This window comes from Perissodus microlepis, chromosome 12, assembly GCF_051167445.1.
Source record: "Perissodus microlepis isolate ML-2025 ecotype Zambia chromosome 12, ASM5116744v1, whole genome shotgun sequence".
Classification (NCBI taxonomy): Eukaryota; Metazoa; Chordata; class Actinopteri; order Cichliformes; family Cichlidae; genus Perissodus; species Perissodus microlepis.
This window is the reverse complement of record NC_140472.1, coordinates 24,992,383-25,017,889: the sequence shown is the minus strand read 5'-3', so window position 1 is coordinate 25,017,889 and position 25,507 is coordinate 24,992,383. Positions and strand designations below refer to the sequence as shown.

The following is a 25,507-nucleotide window of genomic DNA, read 5'->3' as shown; positions in this document are numbered from 1 at the left end:
AAGATATGTGCCTGAAAAAAACACAAATTAAAGTCAGTGCATTCAAAAGTACAGCATTACTGAAATCACATTATATTTTTCAGTAACGTGGTAATGTAACTGTACTGAATACTGTAATTACACTGGAGATAGAATTATGTTCTTACTTCCATTATTATGGTTCTTCAATTATCTGAATGATGGTATGATAGGAAAAAAACAATAAAAACATCAAACGTGACTCTTTTTTCCTGCACTACAAACAGCTGATGTTAGTTCATGGTGAAGAAAATGATGATGTCGTCCACAACCTCTGAGGACTGGAGATGTGGAAATCAAATTTATCGTTATTGTACAAAAGGACAAGAGTGTGATGTAAAATGCAATCGGTGTCCAAAACGGAAACATTCTGCTGACTCGAACTCGACTCTTTGTAAGGATAAACTTTTCCTTGTGTTGTTGACTTTTGTGTTCAACCTTAAGCACTAGAAGCAAAAAATAAAACACTAGAACAAAAATCTTGAATGTTCTTTGTTATGATGAAGATTTGTGTCATTATTTATGTCGTAACTTACGAAGTAACTGGAAACCCCTGTTAAGCCTGCAACCCTCTTCTACGCCAGTCAGAGTCGTTGCTGCGCTGACCTCACGTTTAGTTACATTTCTTGAGAAGTGCACGTCAGGTTGTGCTGAGGGTTACAGCGTAGGGTTAAGAAGGATTTCTGCATATGTTGTAAGTTACAGATAGACTTCCCGCTGAACCATTAGGCATTAGCTTGATATTATTAACTACTAATTATGTAACAATGCATTATAGGTCATGTTACAGAGCAATATATGAAATTAATGTAACAAGTAGTGTAACAAATTATTTTTTTCATTGAGTCATTAAGTAATATACCACATTGTTTTAAAGAGAGGTAATAAGTAATGTGTAATATATTACTTCTTTTTTTTTAGTAGTAACTCCAAGACATTGTAGTACTCTGTGGGCTGATGGGATACTGTGAATGGATTTGGGGGATCACTCTCTGTGGGTTAATCTCTAGTGTCCACCTGCCTCTCATAGTCATTTGATAACAATATTGATTACTGTCATTTTGAGAAGTTAACAGGTAATGCTTTTATCTGCGTTTCCAAAGTCGAGCCATCTGACTCTGCCCTCGAGAAGGGATTGAATTGAGTTCACTTAAAAGTCCACGTACACAAAACTTGCAAGGTTTATGAATGGAAGTGAAAGAAATCTCTATTTCATTTGCCTTCAGAACATCTGTGAAGAATTTTGTTGATTGCCTGTATGGCATCAAATGGATTACACCAAAAGTATAATGGGCTGAGCTCCTTCTAGGTTAAAAGGTCATTTGGAGTGCTCAGAGTACCAACGTGCATACAGAAATCTGCTTTCAGTCCATCAAGCTGCCTGCTTCATTTAACCAACATGATCAACCATAGAAATGGAGTACAGGCTTCTTCCCTCTGCTCATAACCTTTCTCTTTTTTCACTTATCTATAATGAAGTTGAGAACTACTTAAATTTAAGTTTCCTTTTATCAGCTCACGCTTGCTTTGTAGGAAATGTTTGTCAGATCTCAAGGGGTTGGTGGTGGTATTACAAGCAAAAATAGAATAGTGTACTTCAGGTCATAAAAGTATAATATTTTCTTAAAAGGGATCTTCTATCAAAAGAACGTTTAAATCCTGGGCAAAACCAAGGCTTGGTTTTCCCCAGACAGTGTTGCACAAAATCCAGCAACAAAAGATGTTCCCAGAATAAAGATAACCTCAGGCTAGGAAATAAGTGGAAAGAGTCAAGGACATATCACAGTCTTCATGACAAGAATTTTATTTTCTTTTTTTTTTTTTTTATTACATTTTGCATTAAATTAAAGAGTTCTTTTTTTTCTTTACAACATACATTAAGCTGTGAATCAGATGTTAAGGAAGTGGAGAGAGTAGGGCAAAAAACTTTGTGACGTCACGATATTTTACAAGCTTACAAAGTTCAAAAGTTTGAGAAGTTGAGAAGAGAGTAGATTTGCATCTAACAGCAGTGTATTATAACAAGGGTGAAAGACAAAAAGGCACACACCAAAGAACCTCACTGTCCACAGCAGCCTTCAGCCTTTAAAACGCTCAACTTTTCTCTAATATCAAAACACTTGATGTTGCTGAATCATAAATGCACCCACAGCCAAAAGTACTTGTCTACACAGGATGTGGACATTTAACCTTCAAACCTAGACAGGTTCTCTTGTTCACATTCAGTGTGGACATGACAATTCATCCAGGTGGGAGACAACGCAACTGAGCATTTCAAAACCAGAAATCCTCAGCTGAGGATAAGCCTTACTCCAGGCGTGGGAATGTTGCTGGTTCATGCACTCAGTGCACCAGAGGGTGTAAATAAGGTGTTCAGACACTGATTTAAAGCAAAGTAGTTTTATGAAAGTCTGGAGTGAACACACGTCTATGCTTATCTGAACTTTGAAGGTCCTCGCTTCAAGTTAATCGATGCTATAACTGCTGCAGCTTTATCCCAGACCATGTTTTAGATGGGACGCGTTCCTCTTGGTTCATATTTTGAACTAATCCATTGCCCATGACCTCGTCACGTGCAACCATTCCCTTCGAGCATCTATGTACACATTAGTCAGGTCCCAGATCCTGCATGTCAGTCTTATTCGAGCTGTGGACTGAGACACTCTTGGCTTTCCTCCAGAAAGAATATTGATATCGAGAAAACTTTAACCTATCTACACATACAACACTAAGGGAGTGCTCCAATGACTTAAGTGTTTCAGTGTGGGGTGATCCATAAAAACCCTCAAGTAAAAAGGAAGTGAAATCATCTGATTAGTTAAACTCTCAGCCATTCACAAGGCTTTAATAACGAGAGTTAGTGAGGCAAAATTTAAAAAAAAATCTCTAAACTTCCCAAACTGTGTTCGCTTACAAAAAGGGGGTTAAATAAAGTACAGTTTTTAATAGTGTTGTTTCAAAATGTCATCTTTTTTTTCTTTTCCACAGGAACCAGCCTGTTTATGCAACCGTCTAACAAATGAACGTTTCAATGCGCGCAAGGAGCCTCGACTCGTGTTAGTACGCTGGGTGTTCACGTGTATCTCGTACTGTACGCTTGCTATGGTGCTATCGCAGTGCACCAAGGGAAGATACACCTACGTTGGCCTCCTGAAGCAACAAATGTTAATTGTTCCGTTAACCAATTAACCATCACTCCAAACGAACACCAAAAACAAGTAAAAACAAATACCAGGACTTTGTATAAAACAGGAAATCAAAAACACTCACAAAGTCTTTATCGACACTGCCAGCACAACATAAAGGGTCGTTTTAAGCGCATTAATGGCACAATCAGAAATGAATCACAAAGATGAGTGTGTGTGTGTATGTGTGCGTGTCTTTATGTGTGTGTGCCAGAGAGAGAGAGAGAGAGAGAGAGAGTGTGAATGAAGAAAGGAATTGCTCCTTCCTCTGTTCCCTCTGGTCTGTAAGTGTGTTTTGTCTAGGGACCAGAATTACAACAATAACACCTACATTCTTTAATTGCATTTTTATCAAACAAGGGAAATATCATGACATAAGAAAAAAAAGAAAATAAAAAAATACAACAAGGAGACAGAGTTAACAGCTATTAAAGAAAACATTGTCACTACTTCAGGGTGTAAGGCACAAATTTACATGTGGAAAAAGAAGCAGGCAAGACAGATGTTCCTATAATTTCCTTTTTTTTCGCCCGTTCTTCCGCGTGCCGCCGCTAGAAAAGACGATACGTTCCAAGATGGAGGCACCGCTCGTTTTCTTGCAGCCTCACTTACAGCTTCCTTTTGTATGCAGATCCCCCTCGTGCGGTTGCTGCAGCTGCTTCTCTTATATTTGCAACATGCAACAGTGAGCTTTGATGGCACCAGTAAGCCAGCAACCAATCAGGACAAATGTTTGGGACTCACACAAAACCACAGTGCTGATTGCAGGAGTGAAAGGGTGAGATTCAGGATTTCTTTCTTTTTTTTTTCTTAAATGATTGGTCTAAAACAAAGGAGATTCTGGTCCATAAAAGTAAAAGTCCTGGTCTGGCACAGTTTAAATAAATATCTCCTCGTCGTCACAGAGGTCACGTATATTCTCAAGCTGCAGGTCCCACTGAGCACACAGTAAGACCTAGTTGAACTTTAGTCATTAAGAAAGTTCTACTGGCTCCAGTTTAATGACTTTAAATATTTTCTTCCTCACTCTTGATTAATTAATATTAAAAGATCTCTTCTTTGTCCTCTTTCTCTCCAAGCCTAGAAAGTCAGTCTGTTTGTTTTTCAAAAGCACTTAATAAAAATAAATACAACAAGCTATTAGTATTAACAGTCATGTGTTATTCAGTCACCAGTACAGTAGAAGATTCTTCTGGCCCAGGCTTTCAATCATGCCCAGGCAGGACTTGATTGCTGTAACACTGAGAGTCTTTTCACAGTTTCCGCCAGAACTCAGGCAGCTGTCTGTCCTTTCAGTCCGAACTCGTTCTCTCTGAGTGCTTGTTTGCTCAGATCCTCCTGTCCTCAAGGTATTGTACAACAATTATTCTCCAACCCCCTTGTGACGTCTTCGTATGTGCTTTTACCAGCATGACGAAGTATCGAATCAAGTCTCAGTAAACAAAGACACCACAAACAAGAGAGCCACTGTCTTGAATGCTACAGGGTGCCAATGGATGAAATATTCAGGACAAGCATCATCTTCTTTTTCAGTAGCACATGTTCCCATGTGTGTTTACAGAGGAGCTGTGAGCCAGCCAGAGCATGAGCTCGATGACTGCCACAACCGACAACAACCATGGTATAATATTTACATATTTATATAAAAAGAAAATGTTTTCTTTAAGAAAAAAAACTGTGTTGCATTTCCACTGTACTGTACACCAAAAAACAAACAAAAACACAAAAAGGAGATGCAAGTTGTACAGTATTCCCTGTTTTTTCTCTCTGCCAGAAAACGCCTTTCACTACTGTCTGTTCACATTGGACCGACAGGCTAACAACCTAACTATGTGCCAGAGTCACTGGACTTGACTTTTGTGGAGAGCGAGACTACAGAGGGTTTGGGGGGGACATCAGGCTTGAGATATTTGACGCCCGTTCGAGGCAGTGATCCGTAGGAGCTCATTCCAGGCTGCCTTGACAGAGATATGCCCTGTGCTGTCATTTGTATGGAGTCCACCCTCTGAGGTGCAGGTGGTGGAGTCTCAACACGGTTGAAGCTGTGATGTCTCGCCAAATGGGAGGAGTTAGAGGAGTTGGTGTTGTGTTTCTTGAGGGCGGAGGATCCACAAGCACCAGATGCTGATCCTTTCCGAAGCCCGTAGACTGACGAGTGGACCTCCAGGCGTTTGCCCATCTGTGGGACAGCAGGTGGGATGGTGAGAGAGGCCTCCCGCTGGGGCACACGAGGTGGCAGCACCGCATCTGGATCAGCCATGTTGAGGTTGTGGCACGGGCTCTTGCTTGTCTTGTACTCCAGGGTGGCCCCCTGGTCGTCCATTACACCGTGGCCCATGCTCATATCACTGTGATGGGGCTGCTCCACATACTCATGTTGGTAGGACTGCTGGTGCTGTTGCAGATGAGGCTGAAGCTGGTGCTGATGCTGCTGCAAAGGTAAGACTACAACGCTAGGGATGTGCCCCGGTGAGGCCCTCAGCGGCAGGTCGGTAGAGATAACAGGCGACCCCATTGGTGGCATGTCCTTGGTGCACGCGTTGATGAGGTTCTGGTTTCTCTCCCACTCACGGCTTCCCCGGCTGGGCTTACGACGCGGCTGCATAGGGGTGGATTCAGGCGTTGGCAGAGCTGCAAGGTCCAGGTGGTGTTGGTCTGCTTTTATGAGCATCTTCCCATTTGGCGTCAGTCTTCCATTGTGCATCAAAGGTGTGAGAATTGCCTCGGGGCGACCTTCTTTGGCCTGCGTCTCAAACAGACCCGTCAGCTTGGTTACGCTGTTCATGGATCCCCGGCGGGAGTGGAGGTGGTGGCTGTCCTTTTCTTTACGGCCCGTCAGGTCCATGTCTCGACGACGATGGTCACAGACGCAGTAGACAATGATGCCAGAAAAGATGGCGCCCATGGCAAATGCTAGGATAACGGCGATGGCCAAGAGGGTTACAGGAACCAGCTGGTCACGACCCTTCTGGTAGCTCTCACGGATCACGCCTGCAGAGAGACACAGAGATGACATTCAGACAGGCAGACTAAAAAGAGATGCTTTGAAGCCAATTGTTTCAAAGAAAATAAAAGAGATGCTGGAAAAGATTCTTCTTAAAGGATGAAGCAAAAAATAAAAAACAGTTACAATAATTAAGATATCTTCTGGGCAAAAAGATTAACGGTTTAAATAATTTTACGAAAAACATGCAAATGCAGAAGGATTTATTCCATCATAGGAAACATCTATTCAAAATTGTAGCTTCAAGTATCAAGATTCAATGTTTCCCCCAAAATCCAATCTCAGAGTGAAAATGTGTTTTGGAGGGGTGATTATGATTCACATTTTAAATCCCAGATAAAACCTTCTGCTGAAATGAAAAAAGATATGAGCTCCGATAAAGGAACCTGAAATACCCGAGCCCTTTCTTCTCATAGATGCAAATGGAAGACTTTTCATAAAGCTTGGATCCAATCTCATGAATCACAGCGAATACATTAAAAAGCCTCTGATTAGGCGCTAAATCCAATGAGCTGTGTCATCAGTGTCTTATGAAAGCGCCACTTTCAAAGACTGGCAAAGACGCACTGTGATACGGCCAAATAAAAGATAATTCAATAAAGGAAGCTGGTTGTATTTAATAAAACAGGGTCAACAACAGACTGCACGCACGCACACACGAGCGTGGACACATGCACCTCCCACACATGCATGCTCAAAGATGATAGCCTGCAGCCTGTGGATGAATGCAGACATCTAATGCAGCACACTATTCTTTGGGTTAAACACACCGGTCCACAGCCGAGAGATTTATAATGCCTTCACACATGACCTGTGGCCCGTACAGATCAGTTACCACAGATAGAGGATTAGGCAGGTGGGCTCTATCGTGTAAAGGGGCTACAGCAGGGGCATCGCTCGTCTCCGCAACGTGACTCAGTTTCACATGTGTAAGGCATATATAGATTCCTGAGGAATCTTTACCCCAAAATGCTGGAAAAAAAATCCAAAACAAGCTGGAATGTATGTGAAGTAATTTAAGCTGATATCCGTGAGTCTTTCCTGTACAGAGGAGGTTTGTTTACAATGAATCGGTGTTCTAAAATAAGCAGTAGGTGGGTGATATGATTTGTACAACAGCTTTTACAAATCAGACATTTTCATTTACTACTAATCCAGCTACAGGTGGAAACATTGGATGAAAATTTGTTTTTTGTTCCTTTTGTTTCACTTCTTTGAGATTGCTCTTACTGAAGTGCATTAATAAAATATTTCCGCTGCCAACTTCAGACTCTGTCTTGTTAATCTTTATTTTCTGATATTTTGAAATTCAGTTTTTGCAATTTGGAACAGCGACACGCTGTGCAAGGAACAGGACTGCCTCAGGTATTATTGCAGATAATGAAATATACAGTGGCTGCATGAATATAAACATTTGTTCACAGGCAAGCTGAACAACAGTTGTCAACAAGCAACAAGTAATTTCGTCCTTTTACAGTTTGCCGTCTTCACGAATCACTTTCTTCATCTTCCTTGCAATTTTTTCAATTTGCCCTGTAATTTTTCAAAAGCAGTTTCCACAGAACAAACATTAGTTCCAATAATTCTCCGAAATCCTGAAGGAGCTGGTTAATCATGTTTGGCTTTTCAGCTCAGCGGTGTCACTGAGGATGTACTTGGAGAGTATCTTCTTTCTGCATTTCCTCAGTGAGACATAACACAGACACAGAGAAAGCATGGTAATCTTTTCTCATGGATCTGAAATCCACACTGTCTTAAACTAACATCCATAATCTCACTCGCTGCAGTCATACTTCATTAGCCCAACAACATGAGTTAAAGCCCCTTTTTCCAAGCCGGAGTTAAGCACTCTTTAGTCTCTGTCTGGACTTTGAAGCTCAACCTGGATAAGATAGGACACTTACATTTACCCAGATCATTCCTCATTTATTGTAAAAACAAAACTTCACTTTTCTCCTTAATAGAGTGCTGACAACATGCAGCACAGCCATAACTCACTAAAAGTTAAACAAAAGGTTTAAAAAAGCATCTTTCCCGGCCAAAATCTTTCCTTATCGAGGACACGCTCAGCCGTGTGGATAGTGTGAGAAGTGATGAGCGTTATCTGCAGCGAAGCATCCACGTTCGACGAGTGTTACGCTGCGAACTTGCGTGATCAAATGGCCGGCCTGTCTGATGAAACATCTGCTTCCCATCTCATCCTGTAACATCTGAGAACGAGAGAGATACTTTTCTGCACTGCTATCTTTAACTTTGACTTTCCACTGTCCTCACTTAGGTCTTTCATTCACACTTTCTGCTACTTCTCTCCTTTGCAGAAACAATGAATCACTTTTTTGACTTTCTTTTTCTTTCACACCGTTCAGCCTCCATATGGGAAGTGTTCAATTCAGTGGAGACCGGGAAGGCTGTAATTACAACCTTGTGATCTTTCTTAGTTATCACCCTTTAGCAGAAACAACAGCGGCGGTGGGGGCTGGCTGCTCTTTGAGAGTTGCTGGGTTACATATTTCAGCGCACACGGAAGGGATGTAAAAGGAATTCAGTTTCACTTGAGATCAGGAGACCTGGAAATCTCCAAAGGACAGTTATGTAGGAAAATAAAAGTGCAAGCATAAACAAATACATTAGCAAATCTCTCGTTTTTCCATAATCCTTGTTAAAAGTAAATACTTTCATATGTCTCTGTCTGTGGAGCTCACACTGAAGCTGAAAAGAGGAAATCAAAACTGTTATGAATTTTCATGACAGAGAATTTATTACTGCTAAAGGTTAACTTTCTGCGATTGAGCGTTTGGACTTCATATTGAATAACAAAGCCGGAGGGCGGCAGAGCCAAGTGGTTGTCCATTCTGGTGAAGGAGGTGAACTGTGGAGCTGGATCTTTGTCTTCTCTTTTGGGTGTGTGAGCTAAAGTTAAAACCCTATTTAACCTGCCCTGTAAGGCTCCTTTTTTTTTTTCTTTTGAAGCTTTTATTCTTTTTCTCCTCTCCTTCCTCCATCACTCACTTCTCCTGCACACGCAGACATTTCCAGAAGGTACTTAGCCCAAGGCCTCGGGTAAAACACAAAGAAAAAAAAAAGCTAAACTTTGAAGACTTCCATCTTTCAAGTGAGGAATTGTTTCTCATCTTAACATCAAAGAGGATGAAAGTTGCCACAGAGGACACCAAGGCCGTCTCAGTTGAATAACGGGACCTCAGGGTTTTGAATCAAGATGGCTATGCCGCTCATTTCTGATCATTTGTGATCTTTGTAAACTTTCTAAAACTTCCACTACTTGACCTTGAAAAGTATCAAAGTGTTGCTAAAACTCACAGATTTTCCGCTTTAGTCTCATCTTGTTGAGGTTCTGACTATACAGTGACTTATAATCTTCTGGTTTCGCTCTTGCCTCGCCCCCAGAATGCATCATAAGGCATCCTGCAGTTCAACACTTCTCTCAGCGGATGAATTGATTTGAATTTCACACCGCCTCGAGCCTCAACATTCAGATATTAAACACATATCTCAGATACTCAGATATGTCTTGCTGTCAAAACAGGCCGGGTCGGCAACGCTTACTTATAAATCAGAAACATTGTAATCTATTGTGACTGGAACTTGTGAATGCTCTCTCTATCTGTCTGACACACACAGATGCTCTTCCACTCTTTTAATCTTTTGAGACGCACCAACTGACTTAAGCCCACAGAGCTTGTCTTTGTGTTGTTGTAAAGAAAACTTCAAAGGTAGTTAAAAATCACAGAGGGGTTACAGAGAGGGCACTAACCTCTGGCTGCGAGCGACTGCATAAAGACATTGTCTGCAAAATGATAAAAATCTTAATTGGACTTAACTGCTACTTACTATGCTTCACTCGGCGAAAGATGAAACAGTGGACCTTACCGACTACAGACAGAAGGAAGGATGAAAAAGCAGATAATGTTAAGTGGTGTGCATTTATTTACTCTGACGCGAGAGCTCGAAAAACGCCCTATTTTTTCATTAGGAACCAGTTTGTTGTCATCTTTTAAAAAGGACACTGGTATTTGGATGGTGACAACAATTCATTAACTTCTATTTAAATTCCCTGTTAGCAAATTATCCCATTAAGTCTTGTGTATGTTTGGGTTAAGAGCCACTTGCATTAATGGTGTTATTCAATATTAAAGCATTCATCAGACAATCCTGAGTCGGAGCAATGCATACTGATGAGCGAGTTAAGATATAATTAAACCCCTAATTATGTTATTCAGCACCTGAGGTATTAACATTGATGTACTAACCTATCCAACTCCCTGCATACAAACTGTAATATTTAATAGTCACAAGATATCAGCATAAATTAAACATCCCATTTTTCATCAGCTATTTGATGCCTTGACTTGACAGCGCTCCCGTTCGGATTACTGGGTGATAGATTTTTACATGCTGATATACTGAACGCAAAAAGGTCCCTCACATTAGAGTTTAAGTGCAACTGTTAAAACAGCTTGTCACTATTTAAACAGTGTAGACTTTTAAATTATGTGTGCATTCGTGTCTATAATCTCAAGTTCTTTCAATTAATATTCAATCTCGATGAGTCACTGTAATACAGCTGGTGACCCACCGAAGTGTATTTCACCATGTGGGCTGCAGAAAATGACTTCTGTGTATCACTGGAATGCTATGTGTGTGCTAATACGCATTGCATTTCATTGAATCCATAAAGGCAGCCATTGGTAATTGTTTAGAAATGTTTTAGTGCTCAACAAGAGAACAAAGCCTCGGCTTGTATCTACTTGATGAGGGCTCACTCATGGACAACGTGAACGTAACTGTTTAAATCCAGTTCAAAGTATAATAATGACAGCTGAATGTGGGTTAGACAAGCTTCAAGAGCACAAAGGGATGAGCCGCAGTGATATGAGATTCAGTCTCACATGGGCGAGAGACAAAGCAAAGCTCTTGTACGAACCGTCAACGGTTAGGGGGACTTATTAAAAAGCGTAACCAAAACATAAAAGTGGAAAAGTAAGCAGCGAATGTGTGTTTTAAACAAAAGCAGTTTGAGAGAACAATAAGCTAATCAGTGGAGGAAATTATGGCTTATGGCTTGACGTCAGTCCGGGAAGTGCGTAATGCTGGGAACGCATCCAGTTCGCTGTTTCTATTATGATTCACAATGAGCTGCGAATAATTCATCTGCTTCACAAAGATCCAGCCCAATCTTTGACCAGTAAGAAACACTGAACCGAAATCCACTACTTAATTGCGAAGGTGTTGGAATGACAGGAACATGGGTTGTGGGAACATTTAATTAAAAATTTTTTTAGTCTTTGCCACACACACAGACATTCAGCCTGCCCTAAAGGGCCACTCCATAAACTTTTAACTTAAATCCTATCATCCTACTTTACAGGATTAACCTTAATCCTATCATTCAACTGCAAGGACATATGAAACTACTAACATTAAATTTCCAAATCTGCTAAACCTCATAGGCTCCTTAAAAACTTCAGGAGCCAAGTGCATTATCTGACAGTGAGCAGAGTTCGTGGTAAACTAAGTCTAAGCCTCTATTACCTCAAAACCTCTTGGCTCACCTACAAAAGAGGGCATTCTGAAACAAGAGCCATATCCATAATAATCACACAACCAAGAAAATAATCTTTTATCTTTTTTTGTTGCTCACAGGTTGCAAAAGAAACGCAGCTACATGGTGAAATGTGATCATAACTGGTCACATTCGAGATTATGACTATGCCCTCTTCATCTATTTAGCACTAGTTGTTTTTGAATGAATTGTAAAGCTAATATAAAGACAAATCAATGGTTAAAGCCATCCTTATGCATCATTAAAATTAATAAAATAGAGTGCAATACAGTAATGTTTGGAACAATTGTTTGACTGTAAACAAACGTGCTATTTTCTCTGCTGCATAATTGAACATTTTTCCTGGTGAAAGTAAAGCTAACATTTAAGATTGACAGGGCATCCCCAGTAACTACGGTGAGATGTTCAGTCAACTGCTTTCCAGCAACTGAGATGAAGTCAAATTCAAGACTTTCTGTCATAGAAAGAATTGTGCTGCAATCCTGTCTGAGCAGGGTCATACTCTCCTTCTATCATAGCAGCCTCACCTTGGCACACAGGTGTCAGAGAGCTGCCTGCAGCTGAAAATAACCCTTGCAGAGCAGCTGTCAGATGACAACAGCTATTAATGTGAAAACCTGACACTGAGGGAAAGCATACCGCTAGAAAAGTACAGTTGTTTTGTAACATTAAAAATAAAAAAATAAAAATAAAAATTTAATGCTGTACAAGAAATACATTAAATCCAAAAAGAAGTTTTCTTCGTCCTGTTTCCTCTTCTGAATCAGTGTGGTAAACCAATACTTAATGGTACTACACGAGAGAGCAAAACATTTCATCAGATAATTATGGCCTCTAATACTTGCATTTAGTCTCTTAACACTTAACACTTAGTTGGTCTATAGTAAGAATTGCACTTGTTGCCTGGATTATGTGTAATACTCAGGCATTAAAGCTTGTGTAGAAATGTCTATATGCTATACTTTACAGCCGTAGTTTCTTGAAGGGATAACACTTAACTTCAAGCTCCACACATTAGTTAATTGGTAATAAGGAAATAATAATTGTCTTATTAAAATATGAAGAACATCGTTAGGAAGTTAGACTACATAACATATTCATAACTAAGCTTCTTTTGGCTGCCCTCTTATTTGTCTTATGGTTTACACACCATATGCATATGCAGCCATCCTCGGGATTTAGTTTCTACTGGTCTAAAATCTGGGATCTTGTATGTGTTACGTCAATGTGTTAACCAGTACACTGTGGAGTCACAGCATTAATAGTTAATAAAAAACAAAACAAACAAAATAAAAAAGACTGTTAGGAAACATGGATAAGATTTGTTATAAAAAGCATTAAGCACTTTAAATCAAACTTGTACAGTTTGTTATTGTTAGAACATTACTAATGTGTTTTTGTTACTAATATTAATACATGTTGTGTTATTAAAGTTGTTTTTATTTTCACTTAAAAAGTGGAAAATAAACCACCAAAACAAACACGTGGAGCTAAATTATAAGTTGACCCATTGAATATAAGGGAGCAACCAAAATAGTTTCTTCTATTATACATCCTTTTGCTACCACATATGTGGTGGTTAGAGGTTATGTGAATTCATTAATTAAACTGTCTCCTGCTTCATGTTGGTGCTGACTTTTTAAAGGCTTCCTTGGGGTTCCTTAACATGACCCTAAAGCTTAACACAAGCCTTTTCATTGAAACTGAACTGGACTATTGTGGCTATATTTTGTTGACCACAACTAAAATACTTAATTTGAAAACCTTTTATTGTTATTAATTGTAATTAATAAATCTATTCTGTTGATAATCTGGGTGTTTGTTTGTTTGCTTGTTTTCCAAAAATAAATATGCTGTAAAAAGCATTTGTAGGTAAATTTAACTGAATTCAGTTTTCTGTCTTGAAGTATGACAAGATATCAGTTTGGCTGAAATTCCCATATCCATGTTTACAGGAATGCTAATGTAATTATTATTTTAACAAAGACCTTCAACATGATTAATCACTACCAGACTCTTGTTGTGGCCCAGCTAGACTTTAACATGAAACCAGTGTTCAAGTCTAAATGCAACCTAACTGAATTAACCATAAAAATATGCAAACTAATGACTGAAAATTAAATATTTAGCAAAAGTGATATTAAACTGTAAAAAGTAATAACTGCTTGCTGTTCATGTTTTGCTTCTCAAAAGCATCAGCACGTACTGTTCAGAACCTGAGTCACAGAAAATGCTACATTACTGCAGACAACATCCTGTATTTTTAGAGCAATTTGTTTCAGTTTCACCAGATGTTCAGTTTGATTGTTTTTTTCACATTCAGCTCTTTTAGCGTTAGCTAACTAAGCATAAAATATAGACTGAAAGGGATAGAGAGAAACAATATTGTTCACTTTGTTTAACTACAATATATTATTTCCTCTCTGATTCACCTGTCCTGCATCTTTTCTGTTCAGATCTTTCAGCTAGTTCATTCACCTGCTGTCTGTTTACCGCTTTGTTCAATGTTACATTATTGCCCTGTTCTGTCTAATAAATCTTTATCATGTGTACCTCAGTCCCTTCATTTCCCAAGTCTCTTTCCCCTCTTGTCTCGCTCCATCCCCCTTTCCTTCCACCTCTCCACTTTCCTTTTCCCTTGGATAGCTGCTGTAATGAACCCATAAATTGGAGCAACACAGCGGTGGCTACAGGTCGGGTTTAAAGGGGGAGGGGTGGATGTAAGTAGGGAATGAGGTGGGTAGATCTGAGCCTGCCAGAGAAAGGGAGACAGGTAGAAAAAAAAAGGAGAGAGAGCAAAGTGGAGAGCAGAGCAAGGATTCATTCCTGCAGACGGGGGAAGAGATATGACTACAGTTGGAGAAGAGGCAGACTGCAAGGGGAGAAACTGAAGAGGAAGAGATACAGAGATGGTGGAGGAAGAGAGGGGGGGGGACATTTGAGGAAGGTTTCTCCATAAATTGGTTCAGGAATTAATTTGCGCTAAGGTAAGGTATAGCCTTGGAACATGCCATCCCAGTCAGATGAGAGGTCCTGTGGAAGGGAGACTGATCACAATGGCAGCAGATGGTGGAAAAGGCAGAGCTGGTGGTGGTTTTGGGGTTTGGATGAGCGATGGGAGGACAGACGACGAGTGTATGGTGGAATGACAGAAGTAGAAGAAAATATAACAGATGATGCCCAGACACACAGACAGACCCTGAGCTCAAATGTACTGTGAAACACAAGCAGCCACCTGACTACTGTGATGGCCCCACTGGAATGGCAGATAGTGATGCTGTTGGGTGCTGAATATCATTCGCGTGCAAATACTCATCACTTTGCAGCATTTCTAATTACTCTGGTGGTGCTGGACTAATACATATTGGCAGCACTGTAATATTCATTAGCAGATAAGATTCCACAATGTCTCAACTGCAAATGAAAAATTTAGGGACGTAATTGTAATTTGTTTTAAATCACAAATAAGCTCGCAAAAGACTTTGGATATGAGCTAATACATTTTCACTCAAGCATAAACTTGAGATTGATCGGTTAAATGTTTATCCCTGATTTCTTCTGCAAAATAGGCTGCGTAGATGTGTTACTTTGCAATTAAAATGCCGATAAAATGACTTCTTTGCTTTCTTTTTCTAATATAGCTTATTCATGTTTGGGTTTTCACTCTCATACATGCAGTTTGCTAAGTTTTCACAGTACAGTTGACACCTGAAGCCAATCATACTGAGGGAGACAGGAAGGAACAGGAGGAAGGATGGGTGGAGCGGGAAATGAGTACTCTTGATTGTGGTGCTCAATTTGCCATGCTGAAAGCATTAAGCTGTATGGAGGCAAAACTGTGCTTAATACCATCAAAGCAATCAACACAGGAAGAAAGGCAAATATATAAATAGCAAAAAAAGACGTAGTGTGAGATCAAGCCATGCAAAATATCAAGAACTGCTCACAAGAAACCACGCAAATCAGTAAAATAAGAAAAAAAATATCATCAGAGCTGACTTTCATAATGAAGGGAAAAGAAAAGACTGTAGAGCTAAAATTGAACAGATAAATAGTGACACAAGCTGCAAAAGTGTCTCATAAAAATGATAATAATAATAAGAAGAAGAATAATGACCATACAGAAAGAAAAAAACAACAACAGCAGGAAGCATTGTATTGAAATATGAAGTCGTCTTGCAGTTACCTGAGCACGGAGTTACCCACAAATCTCCCGAAATCAGAATGTTATTCTTGGAAAAAGCTATTACCGTAAGACAGCTTTGGCTCTCGTTACGTTTGATTCTCAGCATTTCTTGCCATTCCTCGTCGGGTTACACCTGCTCAGGCAAAGGCAACAAGGGGAGCGACAGCATGTTGTGATGCTGGTTGTAGGCATGCTGTCTGAAGTCTCTGCCACCATTGTGCTTGGATCTACCAAGTGGTGCTTAACTGCTTCCAGCTGACGTGCTTCAATCACTGCTGTGCCTCCTCACTTTATCCCATAGACAGGAGACATTTAAAATGTGCACTAGTGACTTTAGCTAGCCCCAGTTTATGGTTCTCTTGTGAAGACACTGCATTTGAGTCATACCGTCATGTATTTTTAAACTCTTTTGAAATGTATTTATTCAGCGCAGGTAAAATCAACCCGTCAATCTCACTTGTCAACACTTCAGCATCTTCAAAGTCTCTTCCAAGCCTGTGAATGAGAAAGTATTCTGTATGTTCTTTCTTAGGTTGAAACTGCATTTATGCCCTGGGTAACTGAAAGAGGCATGCATGTTTTTTTTAAACACTGACTTCAGTAAGGAGACATTTTAGACTCCGCTCGTTAGCTGATTTTCTTACTTTCTTTACATTTAGTATGTTTGTAGAGAGTATGCTACTGCATCTTTCAGGCCACAGTCAGAATGAAAACATTAATGTCATTTCAATTAATGTTTCAGGGTAATGCCTATGTTAGCATGGACTGCACAAACTAGCAGAAACATGTTGCCTGTTGCTGTAATGGCTTCTAAGCTTTGTCTGTGACAGTAAAGAGCAGGCTGGATTGGCAGCACCGCAGTGACCTTTTTTTCTTTCCCTCTACGATGTGGGTTGTCCCTCTCGTCTCCTCCCCTTCCTCCCTTTTCACTCTGACTCATTTATCCAGTGAGCCGTCCTTGAGGCGGTACAGCATTAGGCAGGTTGTTAACACAGGAGAAAAGGGCGTTCAATGTCATGTCACCGTGTCGCAAAGCATGACAGAGCTGGGGACTGGGCCATCTTCCCGAGGAAATAAATACATCGCCATCTTCCTTTTCAGAGTGTAATGGTCTGGATATTACATCTCCTGTGGGGCATTACAATCCACGGACAATAAATCCATCCTACAGAGTGGTGTGTGCATGAAGGTTGGTGTGTACATAGCCTACATGCTACCTTATGACCACCGAATGTCTATGTGCATGTACCTACAAATGTAAATGTGTGCGCATATGTTTCAGTGGGGGGTTTATGTGCACAGTGTGAAGCGATTTGTCCCCTAGAGAGAAAGCGATCCGCCATCTCTACACTTCGTCAGCTGGAAGCAGCTAGGCGGCCGTAAATCTCAATTACGCAAACCCTTCCCCTTTATCCCTCCCTTCCCCCTCCCTAGCCACAGGTGACAATGGACCAAACTGACTGCTATTGTGACGTTCCAAGGCTTACCATTGGCTTCTGGCTGAGTCTGAGAGGGTACGGCCATGTAGGGGTCCTCCCCTTTGTCTGAACTCATGGGGGGGTCCTTCCGCTCCACCATGCGGCCCCGGCCCAGGGGGCCATCCGCGGCCTCAGGCAGGGCCGAGGTGGGAAGGGAGAGGGTGTGGTGGTGACGGTGGTGATGGTGGCCTGCCGGACACAACACAGGTTAACTGACTCTTGTGGCAGTCAGGGACCAGATTCAGTGCATGAAAGCACAGCAGGGGTGCTTACACACACACACACACACACACACACACACACACTAACACACACTTGCTGGGCTGTGTAAGGCAACAAAGTGTGACCCTAGGCAACTCATTAGTGAATGTGTGCGTGTGTGTGTTTCTATTTGTCTGTCATTCTCAGAGTCTCTATATCTTTATCATTCTCCCCCCCTCCTGTTCTGACTGACACTGTTGGGCCCGTCACAGTTGAAGAGTACAATTGTATTTCTCTACAATCACCGTAGGGTGCCTGCCTTTGATATGAAGGACAAGAGACAACATTTCTTTTCCATCGCTCCTGTCAAGAAGTCTGCCTGTAACTTTTCTCCAGCTAAAGTGGTTCTAACTCTGCTCATGTTCATCCTGCTCCTTTTCTCAAGCTAACTTTAAATCTGGCTTTCCAATCATTTCTGCAGCAATGTTTAATTCATTTCGATGTGCACCGATGGCTTCTCCAACTCAAAATTGCAGTCTGTATTAAACAGCAGCCGAAAGAAAATTAATATTCATTCTGCAACCATTTTTTAAATCATTTTCAAGCCAAAATCCTAAATATTTTGCAGCCCTAGTTCCAGACCGTTAAGATTCACTGCTTTCAGTTACTGAATGTAATAGTGTGCAAAAGAAAAACATGCAATTTAATAATTAGGGTTTTTCAGACAATATGTTAAGTAACTGCACAGAATGCATATTATTTTCATCTTGTCTTCACTGCTTAGATGGGATATAATATCATTATGACATAGTATTTGACATGCATAAAAATGTGAAACTCTTTGGCAGGTGTTTTATCAGTTTCTGAAACAAACACATGTCTATCCTCTGCGCGGTGGAGAAGCTGCTGTTTTTGCATTGCTCTTAATTCTTTAATTATCTTTGAGTTTGTATTAAAACCAAACCATCTGCAGAGGAGAAGTTTGTCTTGGAAAGCTGCCATCTTTGGAAACCAATGTTCCGTATGTCCCCGTGCATCTGAGTCAACACAGAGGGCACGCTCAGAATAAAATGCAGCCTGAAAGTATCTGATAAACTGTTTACCTGGTACAGTTTTCCTACTGATCAGATGCTTCTTACACCCCTCAGAAACTCATTGAATCCCACCGTTTATTTTAACTGAGGTGATTTTTGTGGAGCACTTTTATTCTATTTGGGCTTTTAAACTGATTATAAGCAGAATATCAGGCTCCATGTAAATGTACCCATTAACACTGAACAAAATACACCAGCTGTATCTCAGAGGAAATAAATGCAGTGCTACTGCAACACAGTACTCTTTCGTTTGTGGAGGATGGATCATACCCCCCTCCTCTGTGTCCAGCTTTGCATATAACTCATACAGTCTGTGCTTGCCTGTCTCTGTCAGTCTTAAGTTTTCTCATTTTGTTTCATAGGCAAAATCTGTACATAAGCTTTGCTGGAGAGTTTATTTTTGAACCATGCTAATCACATTACCATCCCACATGCTTACTGTTAAGCCACCCTACCCAATTCTGAAGAAGCTATACATTGTGTTTAATGTAATGAGCCGCGTGTTTTTTGTTTTTTTGTTTTTTGATCTTCCCTAGATGCAGAGTGACAACACTTTTATCAACAGCCTCTTGTGGAGCTCAGCCCCCAGTTACCATTTTGACACGCTATCTGCGTGAAGGGGGTGACAGCAATGTGCGTGTGTGTGTGCATGCGCATGTGTGTTCCTTTTCAATATGTGTTTAGGCGTGTGTTTGAAGGTGGGGAGGCATTTCAAAAGGCTAAGGTTGATGCTGCTGGTAGAGTACGCACAACAGCCACCTACACAACACCACCCAGAGCCTCCTCCTCTTCTGTGTGGCGTGGCAATCATTAAAATGATTTATTTAACTATTGGCCCAAGGCTGAGAGATTAGTGTGACAGGCCTATTTTATAATTCATTCCCCCACCGCCAGGGGAAGTGCAATTTAGGCAGATGACACACATAGAGAGAGCTCGGAGCCTCAGAGCTCCTCCACGGATCAGGGGAGAAAAAAAAGGGGGCCTAAACTGCCGACGGATGCACATCTCTCTCTCTCTACAGATTAAAAGAGAGGCAAGGAAGTCTAGTCTGGAGTAGGAGAGAGGAGAATAGAGAAAGGGCATTTATTTATCTTCAAATCCATATCAACCACTGACAGATAGACGGAAGGGCTGAGACTTTGTTTGGGGGGAGGGTGTTGTAAACTAGGTGTGTTTAAGTGTGTGCCTGAAAACACACAGCCCAGCCTGTGGGAGCATATTCAGCGCTACAGGGGTGTACACCAACACAGATGCTTTTTCCATGACCCTGGATTTCCAAATGGAGGGAGATTCACAGTGGGGGTACAGCCACAGGAGGGTTAGCGAGAGAAAGTGCTGGGCTTTCTGGTACGGCTTCAAAATATCTATTCTTGTCATTCTGTATGGATCTGGCTGTTTTGATCTGGCAGCTGCGAGGTATGTGCGTGAGAGAGAAAGAGATTCACTAAAAACAAAAGTAATGCCTCCTCCGATTAGATAAAAATAAGGTGGATGTGCGCGTAGGTGTGGGTGATATGGATAAAAGGGACTTTACTGCAGGCTAATCACATCTGTTTATCATTCCTTAAAGAGACTTCAGTGAGGAAAATGGTATCAATCGGCGGCAGTGAAGTGTAATCGTAATATTGTGTTGTGGGATTAAGAGAGTAAACATATCTGCTAGGAAAGGAAGCCAGCCGTAGAACAGTGTGCATGTATGTCTGTGCATGTTTACATTAGCCCTTTTGAATTAAGCATCTCAAACTGTGCAAAGAGTCTGTGCAGTTAGCGGGAACATATTTCCAGACTCGAAACAGGCCGGTTTTATTTCTCGCTCTGTCTCTCTCTCTCTCTGTCAGCACATATCCTGTTTAATGTGCATGCTGAAGTATTTCTTTACCACCAAGGCCTTTAACCACTAACAACTAGATCTATCCAATTAGCAAAGCAAAGGTCAGGGATAATCGATGCTGTTGCACATGGGGATAAGGCGATTGGGCACTGGGAACAAGGAGGGGGAAAAGAGAACTAATAGAATCACAATCAGCATTAAAGACCTTTAATTCTGATTTCTATCACTACGACCTTTATTCTAAACACTGCGAGGAGCACAGGGAGAAATAATATGAGCAATGAAAGTGACCGAGTGTACTTTAATGTTTCATTACCTTCGTAACTGGAAGGGACGTCTATCAAAAAGAAGGAGTGAAATCAATTCAGTTAAAACCTTGAGTCATTAATAACCCTTCTTTATACGTGTGGGAGGAGTTTTCATTTCCTTGAGAGAGGATGATTGACTGACTAGACGAAAAGGTGTGGCTGAAGTTAAAGACTAAAAGGAGATGAAATGCAGCTCCTGTCTTTTATTGGATTGCCTGTGCAGGACATGTGGGGTACTTACCATTCAGGGCCACAAATGTATCTAGAAGAAAAAGAAAAGAAACGAGGGAGAAACCTGTTATTGCTTGCAGTAAAGGGAGCTTATGCTTTAACATGATCAAAAGCCATGACTTTTAAAGTAATTTAAAATCGACTGGCTGCTCGATATTCTCCCAGCCCTAATCAGCGGTGATCTATATAGCTTCTAAAGCTAATGAAGGTCCAACACTATGGGTTCCCTTGACTAAACATACTAATGAAACCAGAGGGAAAATGCATAGCTTTTATTTACTCTCAGTAAACAGTTGAAATTGAGATGAGATGAACCAAAATGAATGATTTAATATCAAATTGTTTTGAAGTTTCTTTCGCAAACTGAGCTGCTCACTAGAATATCAACAAGGTTTCCCGTTGGAGAAACCAAGCTGTTATTTAGGACATGAAAAGATAAGAAATACTGTCTCTGTATATGCGCCATTCACTGTTGTAGAGTAAAAGAGGCCTTTTCGAGACTTTTTGGCCTGACTCGGTTGAGAGCCCCTTCTTGTTTTGTGTTTCAAAATGAACCCTGTGACTGCTCACAAGCGAAATCCCTTCCCTGTGTTTCTCTGAATGTTTGTGTTGTGTTTTCGAAGTGATTTGCAAGAAGGAACCTCAGTCTTTCGGCAATAGGACACAGCACTCTATTGACCGGGGGGACCAAAAAGCAGCGGGAAAACAACAGAGGAGGCTGAGGGCCGAAAGGACAGATGGATGGAAGTGGGTGAAAGAGAGGATTGTGAGGGTGGAACAGGCGGATGGGAAAAAGGTAACGGCAGCAAAGAAGCACACTGAGAGCCGAGAGAAGAGGGAGATGGAGTTAACAAAGAAGAGAGGAATGGTGGTGGGGGTGGTTGTGTTGGTGGTGCTGGTGGGGGTACAGAGTGAAGGAGGAAAGATAAGAGTGAAGAGGGCCTGCTTACTTTGGCAGTCTCCCAGGCCATCTGTGTTGCCATGCTCCACGTCCTGCTCAAAGGCTGATCTGCAGGGAACAGAGACATCATGGTCAGCAGTGGAAAACAGGCCAGGCCATGCAGGCTCGCCACACCTAACAAAGTAACAAAGCTATAGGAAAGCAACTACAAAAAACACCACCAATCGCAGCATATTCTATGCTAACACGCAGTGTGAGCTGCAGAAAGCCCTTTGCTGGATCAGAATCAAAGAACACCTAGCAGGTGCCCCGGAGACCTAAAATCAGTGGCTATGAAGAATGCAAGCAGGTTAGTAAATCCATAGCTGGCACAAGACGTATTGCCAGTAGTGTTGATAAAAAACAGATTTTCTTTTATGCGATTGCAATGAAAACTACTATCTCATGCTCTAAAGCTTAAAAAAAGTGTTCAACAATTTGTATCCCTAATTGCTTCCTTGCTGGGAGTTAGATGGGACTGATTTCCTCATCTAGAAGGTGAATGTGAAGCTAGCTAACCCAACTTAGTGCAATAACATATGTGGAAAAACATGGAGAAACAGCTTATAGCTCAGTCATTACCAGCATATATGTTGTTTGATGAAAGACTTAATATAAATTTAGTGAGCTTTATTATTAACGTGAAAGCATGCTATTTTGGAAACAGCACTTCCGGTTAAGATAAGCTTGCTCCAGCTTCAAAATCATCATATAGCTGCGACAGAAGTTTTAATCTCACCGTACATAAGGGTGTATTTCCCAATTTACTGCTTTCACGAGAACTTCACTTTGCACAATCTTGTCTTCTATTACAGAATGCAGTGTGTGACTCAACTCGCTTTAGAGGAGATGAGTGTGTAGTTACAATCACATGGGCCAAGACAAGAGCAGTGAGGGGTAACCGTGCTTGAGGGCCATCATATGACACAGAGGGAGAGAGTTTAGAGATGTGATTTTCTGATGCAATCGGCACCAAGACCTGTTTTCTCCCCGAAAGACCACCGAGCAGGCAGTAAGAAGATCTGTGAAACAGAGCGGACCAACCGTCAAGCAGGATCACGATCACGCATGACAGCTCTTCACAGTCCTCCTTAGCCTACCCCCACTCCCCACCCATCCTCTGCTGCTGCTCCACCTCCTCCTGCTTGTCCACCCGCCTCCCACCTTCTTCACCCTCCACTGGTCGCAATTACAGAATAAAGAATTATTTTCTAAAACAGCATCATCCAACCTTTGTGGCCTGATCCGAGTCGAAAATATGTGAAAAAAGCAGCACATTTAGGAAGAACAGAAAGTTGGAGCCCTGTTATTTGATACTCAGATCATATGTTTTGAAATATAGTCACAAATTAATTTACTATTCTTTTTTTTTGCCCCGGTTTAACAGACCCTTAATTTGAAAGGAGAGGGTTAATTTTACAGTTTTGATTGCTAATTTCCCCCTTCAGTTTCAAGCAGAACAACAACAACAACCACTACACAATAGCAGTATCCTCTCTTCATATCTGGGGGTACAGTTAATCAGCTTATCAGATTTGCTTATCATCCACAGTCATAATCACAAAGCGGATGCAGAGTTGCACATTTGAACCTGTCTAAGCACAAATACAGTCCAGGCACTCTAGGAGTCTGCTGGATTTTCCTCAACAATATCATTACCTCGTCCCACCCTATCACAAAATATTATTTGGCCTGCAAAACACAGGTGCGTCGTGGTTTCCAATTCAGACTTATAATAGCACCAAGGAGGGCGAATTAGTAATGAGCAGACATGCAATACAGATGCAGTGTCTGGGCTTTTCTTGGCACATATAAAAGTGAATGAACCAAAGTGCGAACCTTTAGTTAACGGGTTCACGTCCCATGGCGGCTGCATTATAGCAACAGAAGTGCAGTCTGTTCAAGTGTGACATTACAGATGGTTCAGCTTGGGGTTAAGATCCCACCGAAACTACATAATGCATATTTAAATCAGATTCAAGCAACATTGTACATAACTGGAGGCAGCCAAGCCCTCCGTTTTATATTACCTCGCATCGGGCGTGATTATTATGTGAGATATGTGGTTGCACAGAGAACTGCTTGCCGAAAATGCAGGTCAGGCATAATAGCATTAATTATTCATATCAGAAGTGAATGGGCGGCCAGGGATTTCATATACTGGGTGTACAGTGTAAAGAGAGTAAGCATAATGTTCCCTCAAAGTCACCCATTCATTTTGATTCATGGCTTTGATTTACAAAGGATCAGGGGGCTCACAAGAGCACATTCACTCAGTTTAATCCAGAGAAAACTCACTGCAGTTTTTTAGACAATGGTGGAAAAACACTGCTGATGCTCATAACAACATAACTGAGTTTTTTGTTTACAAAATTAGTACCATCCAGGATCAAATGCAATTAAATGTATGAACACTGGGCAACTAGGGGCCATATTGCAGGAAACCAGAGTGCAAGCTGTTTATAGGCAGCGGGTATAAGAGGCATAACTTCACATGGGAAAGCTGGCACACTAGCATCAGGGCCAGATGGAAGAAGAAAGGAGGGGAGGGTTACAAGAGAGAAAGAATATGTCAGAGGAAAGATAGAAAAAGAAAGATGGGTAAAAATAGAAACACAGACATGGATGGATATACGCAAGTAACACGTAGCTGATTAGGTAGACAGTCAAGGAAGCAGGGTTTTGTTTTTTAATTTTAATGAGGAGAACGGAAAGTGAGAAAAGCAGAATGAAATTGTCTTCTCTGCAGGGATCCATTTGTGTAAGCAAACAACAAAATGTCACCGACTCTCCCCTCCCTTATTTTATCCATCCTTCTGTCCAGCCTGGCAAATGTTTTGAATGGCTCACCACAGACCTGGAGTTCCTATCAGATCTAATCCCGTCCCTCTCTCACTTAAAAATATTGTACAGTAAAGGAGCGAGGTCATCTGCCCTCCTAATGCCTGTGTGTCAGCTCCTGCTCTTCCTGCTGTGGAAACGCAATCAGAACAGTCCACTGCTTTGGCTTTGCAGAGTAATAATAGGATGGGCAGTGGGCTTGCGTGTGTGAGTGTGTGGGTTTTTTCCCCTAAGTTTTGTGTGTGCAAGCGGGAACGTGTGCCTTTGGTGTATTGGCATGCCAGACCAATCATTTTGCAGCAGGGGGATCAAATTCATTCATCGTCAAATAGCCAGTGGAGCACCGCGCCTTTTGTTATGACTTCATCTGCAAAATGTTTTTTCCCACCACAAAACTCCATATGCTGTTTGTTCAGAAAGCATAAAGTGGTTCTGTGTCATGACTACAGCCACAAATTATAGTTACTGCGACCATCCAGCTTTCCCGAGCGCTGCGTACCAAACCCCGAGCCCGCTGCAAACAACACTTTCCTTCCATTCATCCTTCCAATAGCCCCTTCAGCTGAAGGAAATTGCAGTTACAAACCATAAAATTAGAAAGATCACAG

The 25,507-nt window shown here is 41.2% G+C and overlaps 1 protein-coding gene across 2 annotated transcripts in view; it reads right to left on the bottom strand.

Annotated features, from left to right (window-relative positions):
* Window positions 1-1,806: 1,806 nt before the first annotated feature.
* sema6a (sema domain, transmembrane domain (TM), and cytoplasmic domain, (semaphorin) 6A) overlaps window positions 1,807-25,507 on the bottom strand; it is a 103,872-nt gene continuing 80,171 nt past the window's right edge. The window contains exons 16-19 of one of the 2 annotated variants that reach the window (XM_084946597.1): window positions 22,069-22,127; window positions 21,129-21,149; window positions 17,462-17,641; window positions 1,807-6,194 (exon numbers count right to left, since the gene is read on the bottom strand). In XM_084946597.1, coding sequence (XP_084802723.1) covers window positions 5,032-6,194; window positions 17,462-17,641; window positions 21,129-21,149; window positions 22,069-22,127 — 1,423 coding nt within the window. In that variant the 3' untranslated portion in view covers window positions 1,807-5,031. The remainder of the gene's footprint in view (window positions 6,195-17,461; window positions 17,642-21,128; window positions 21,150-22,068; window positions 22,128-25,507) is intronic. The other variant, XM_084946598.1, reaches the window with a different exon arrangement.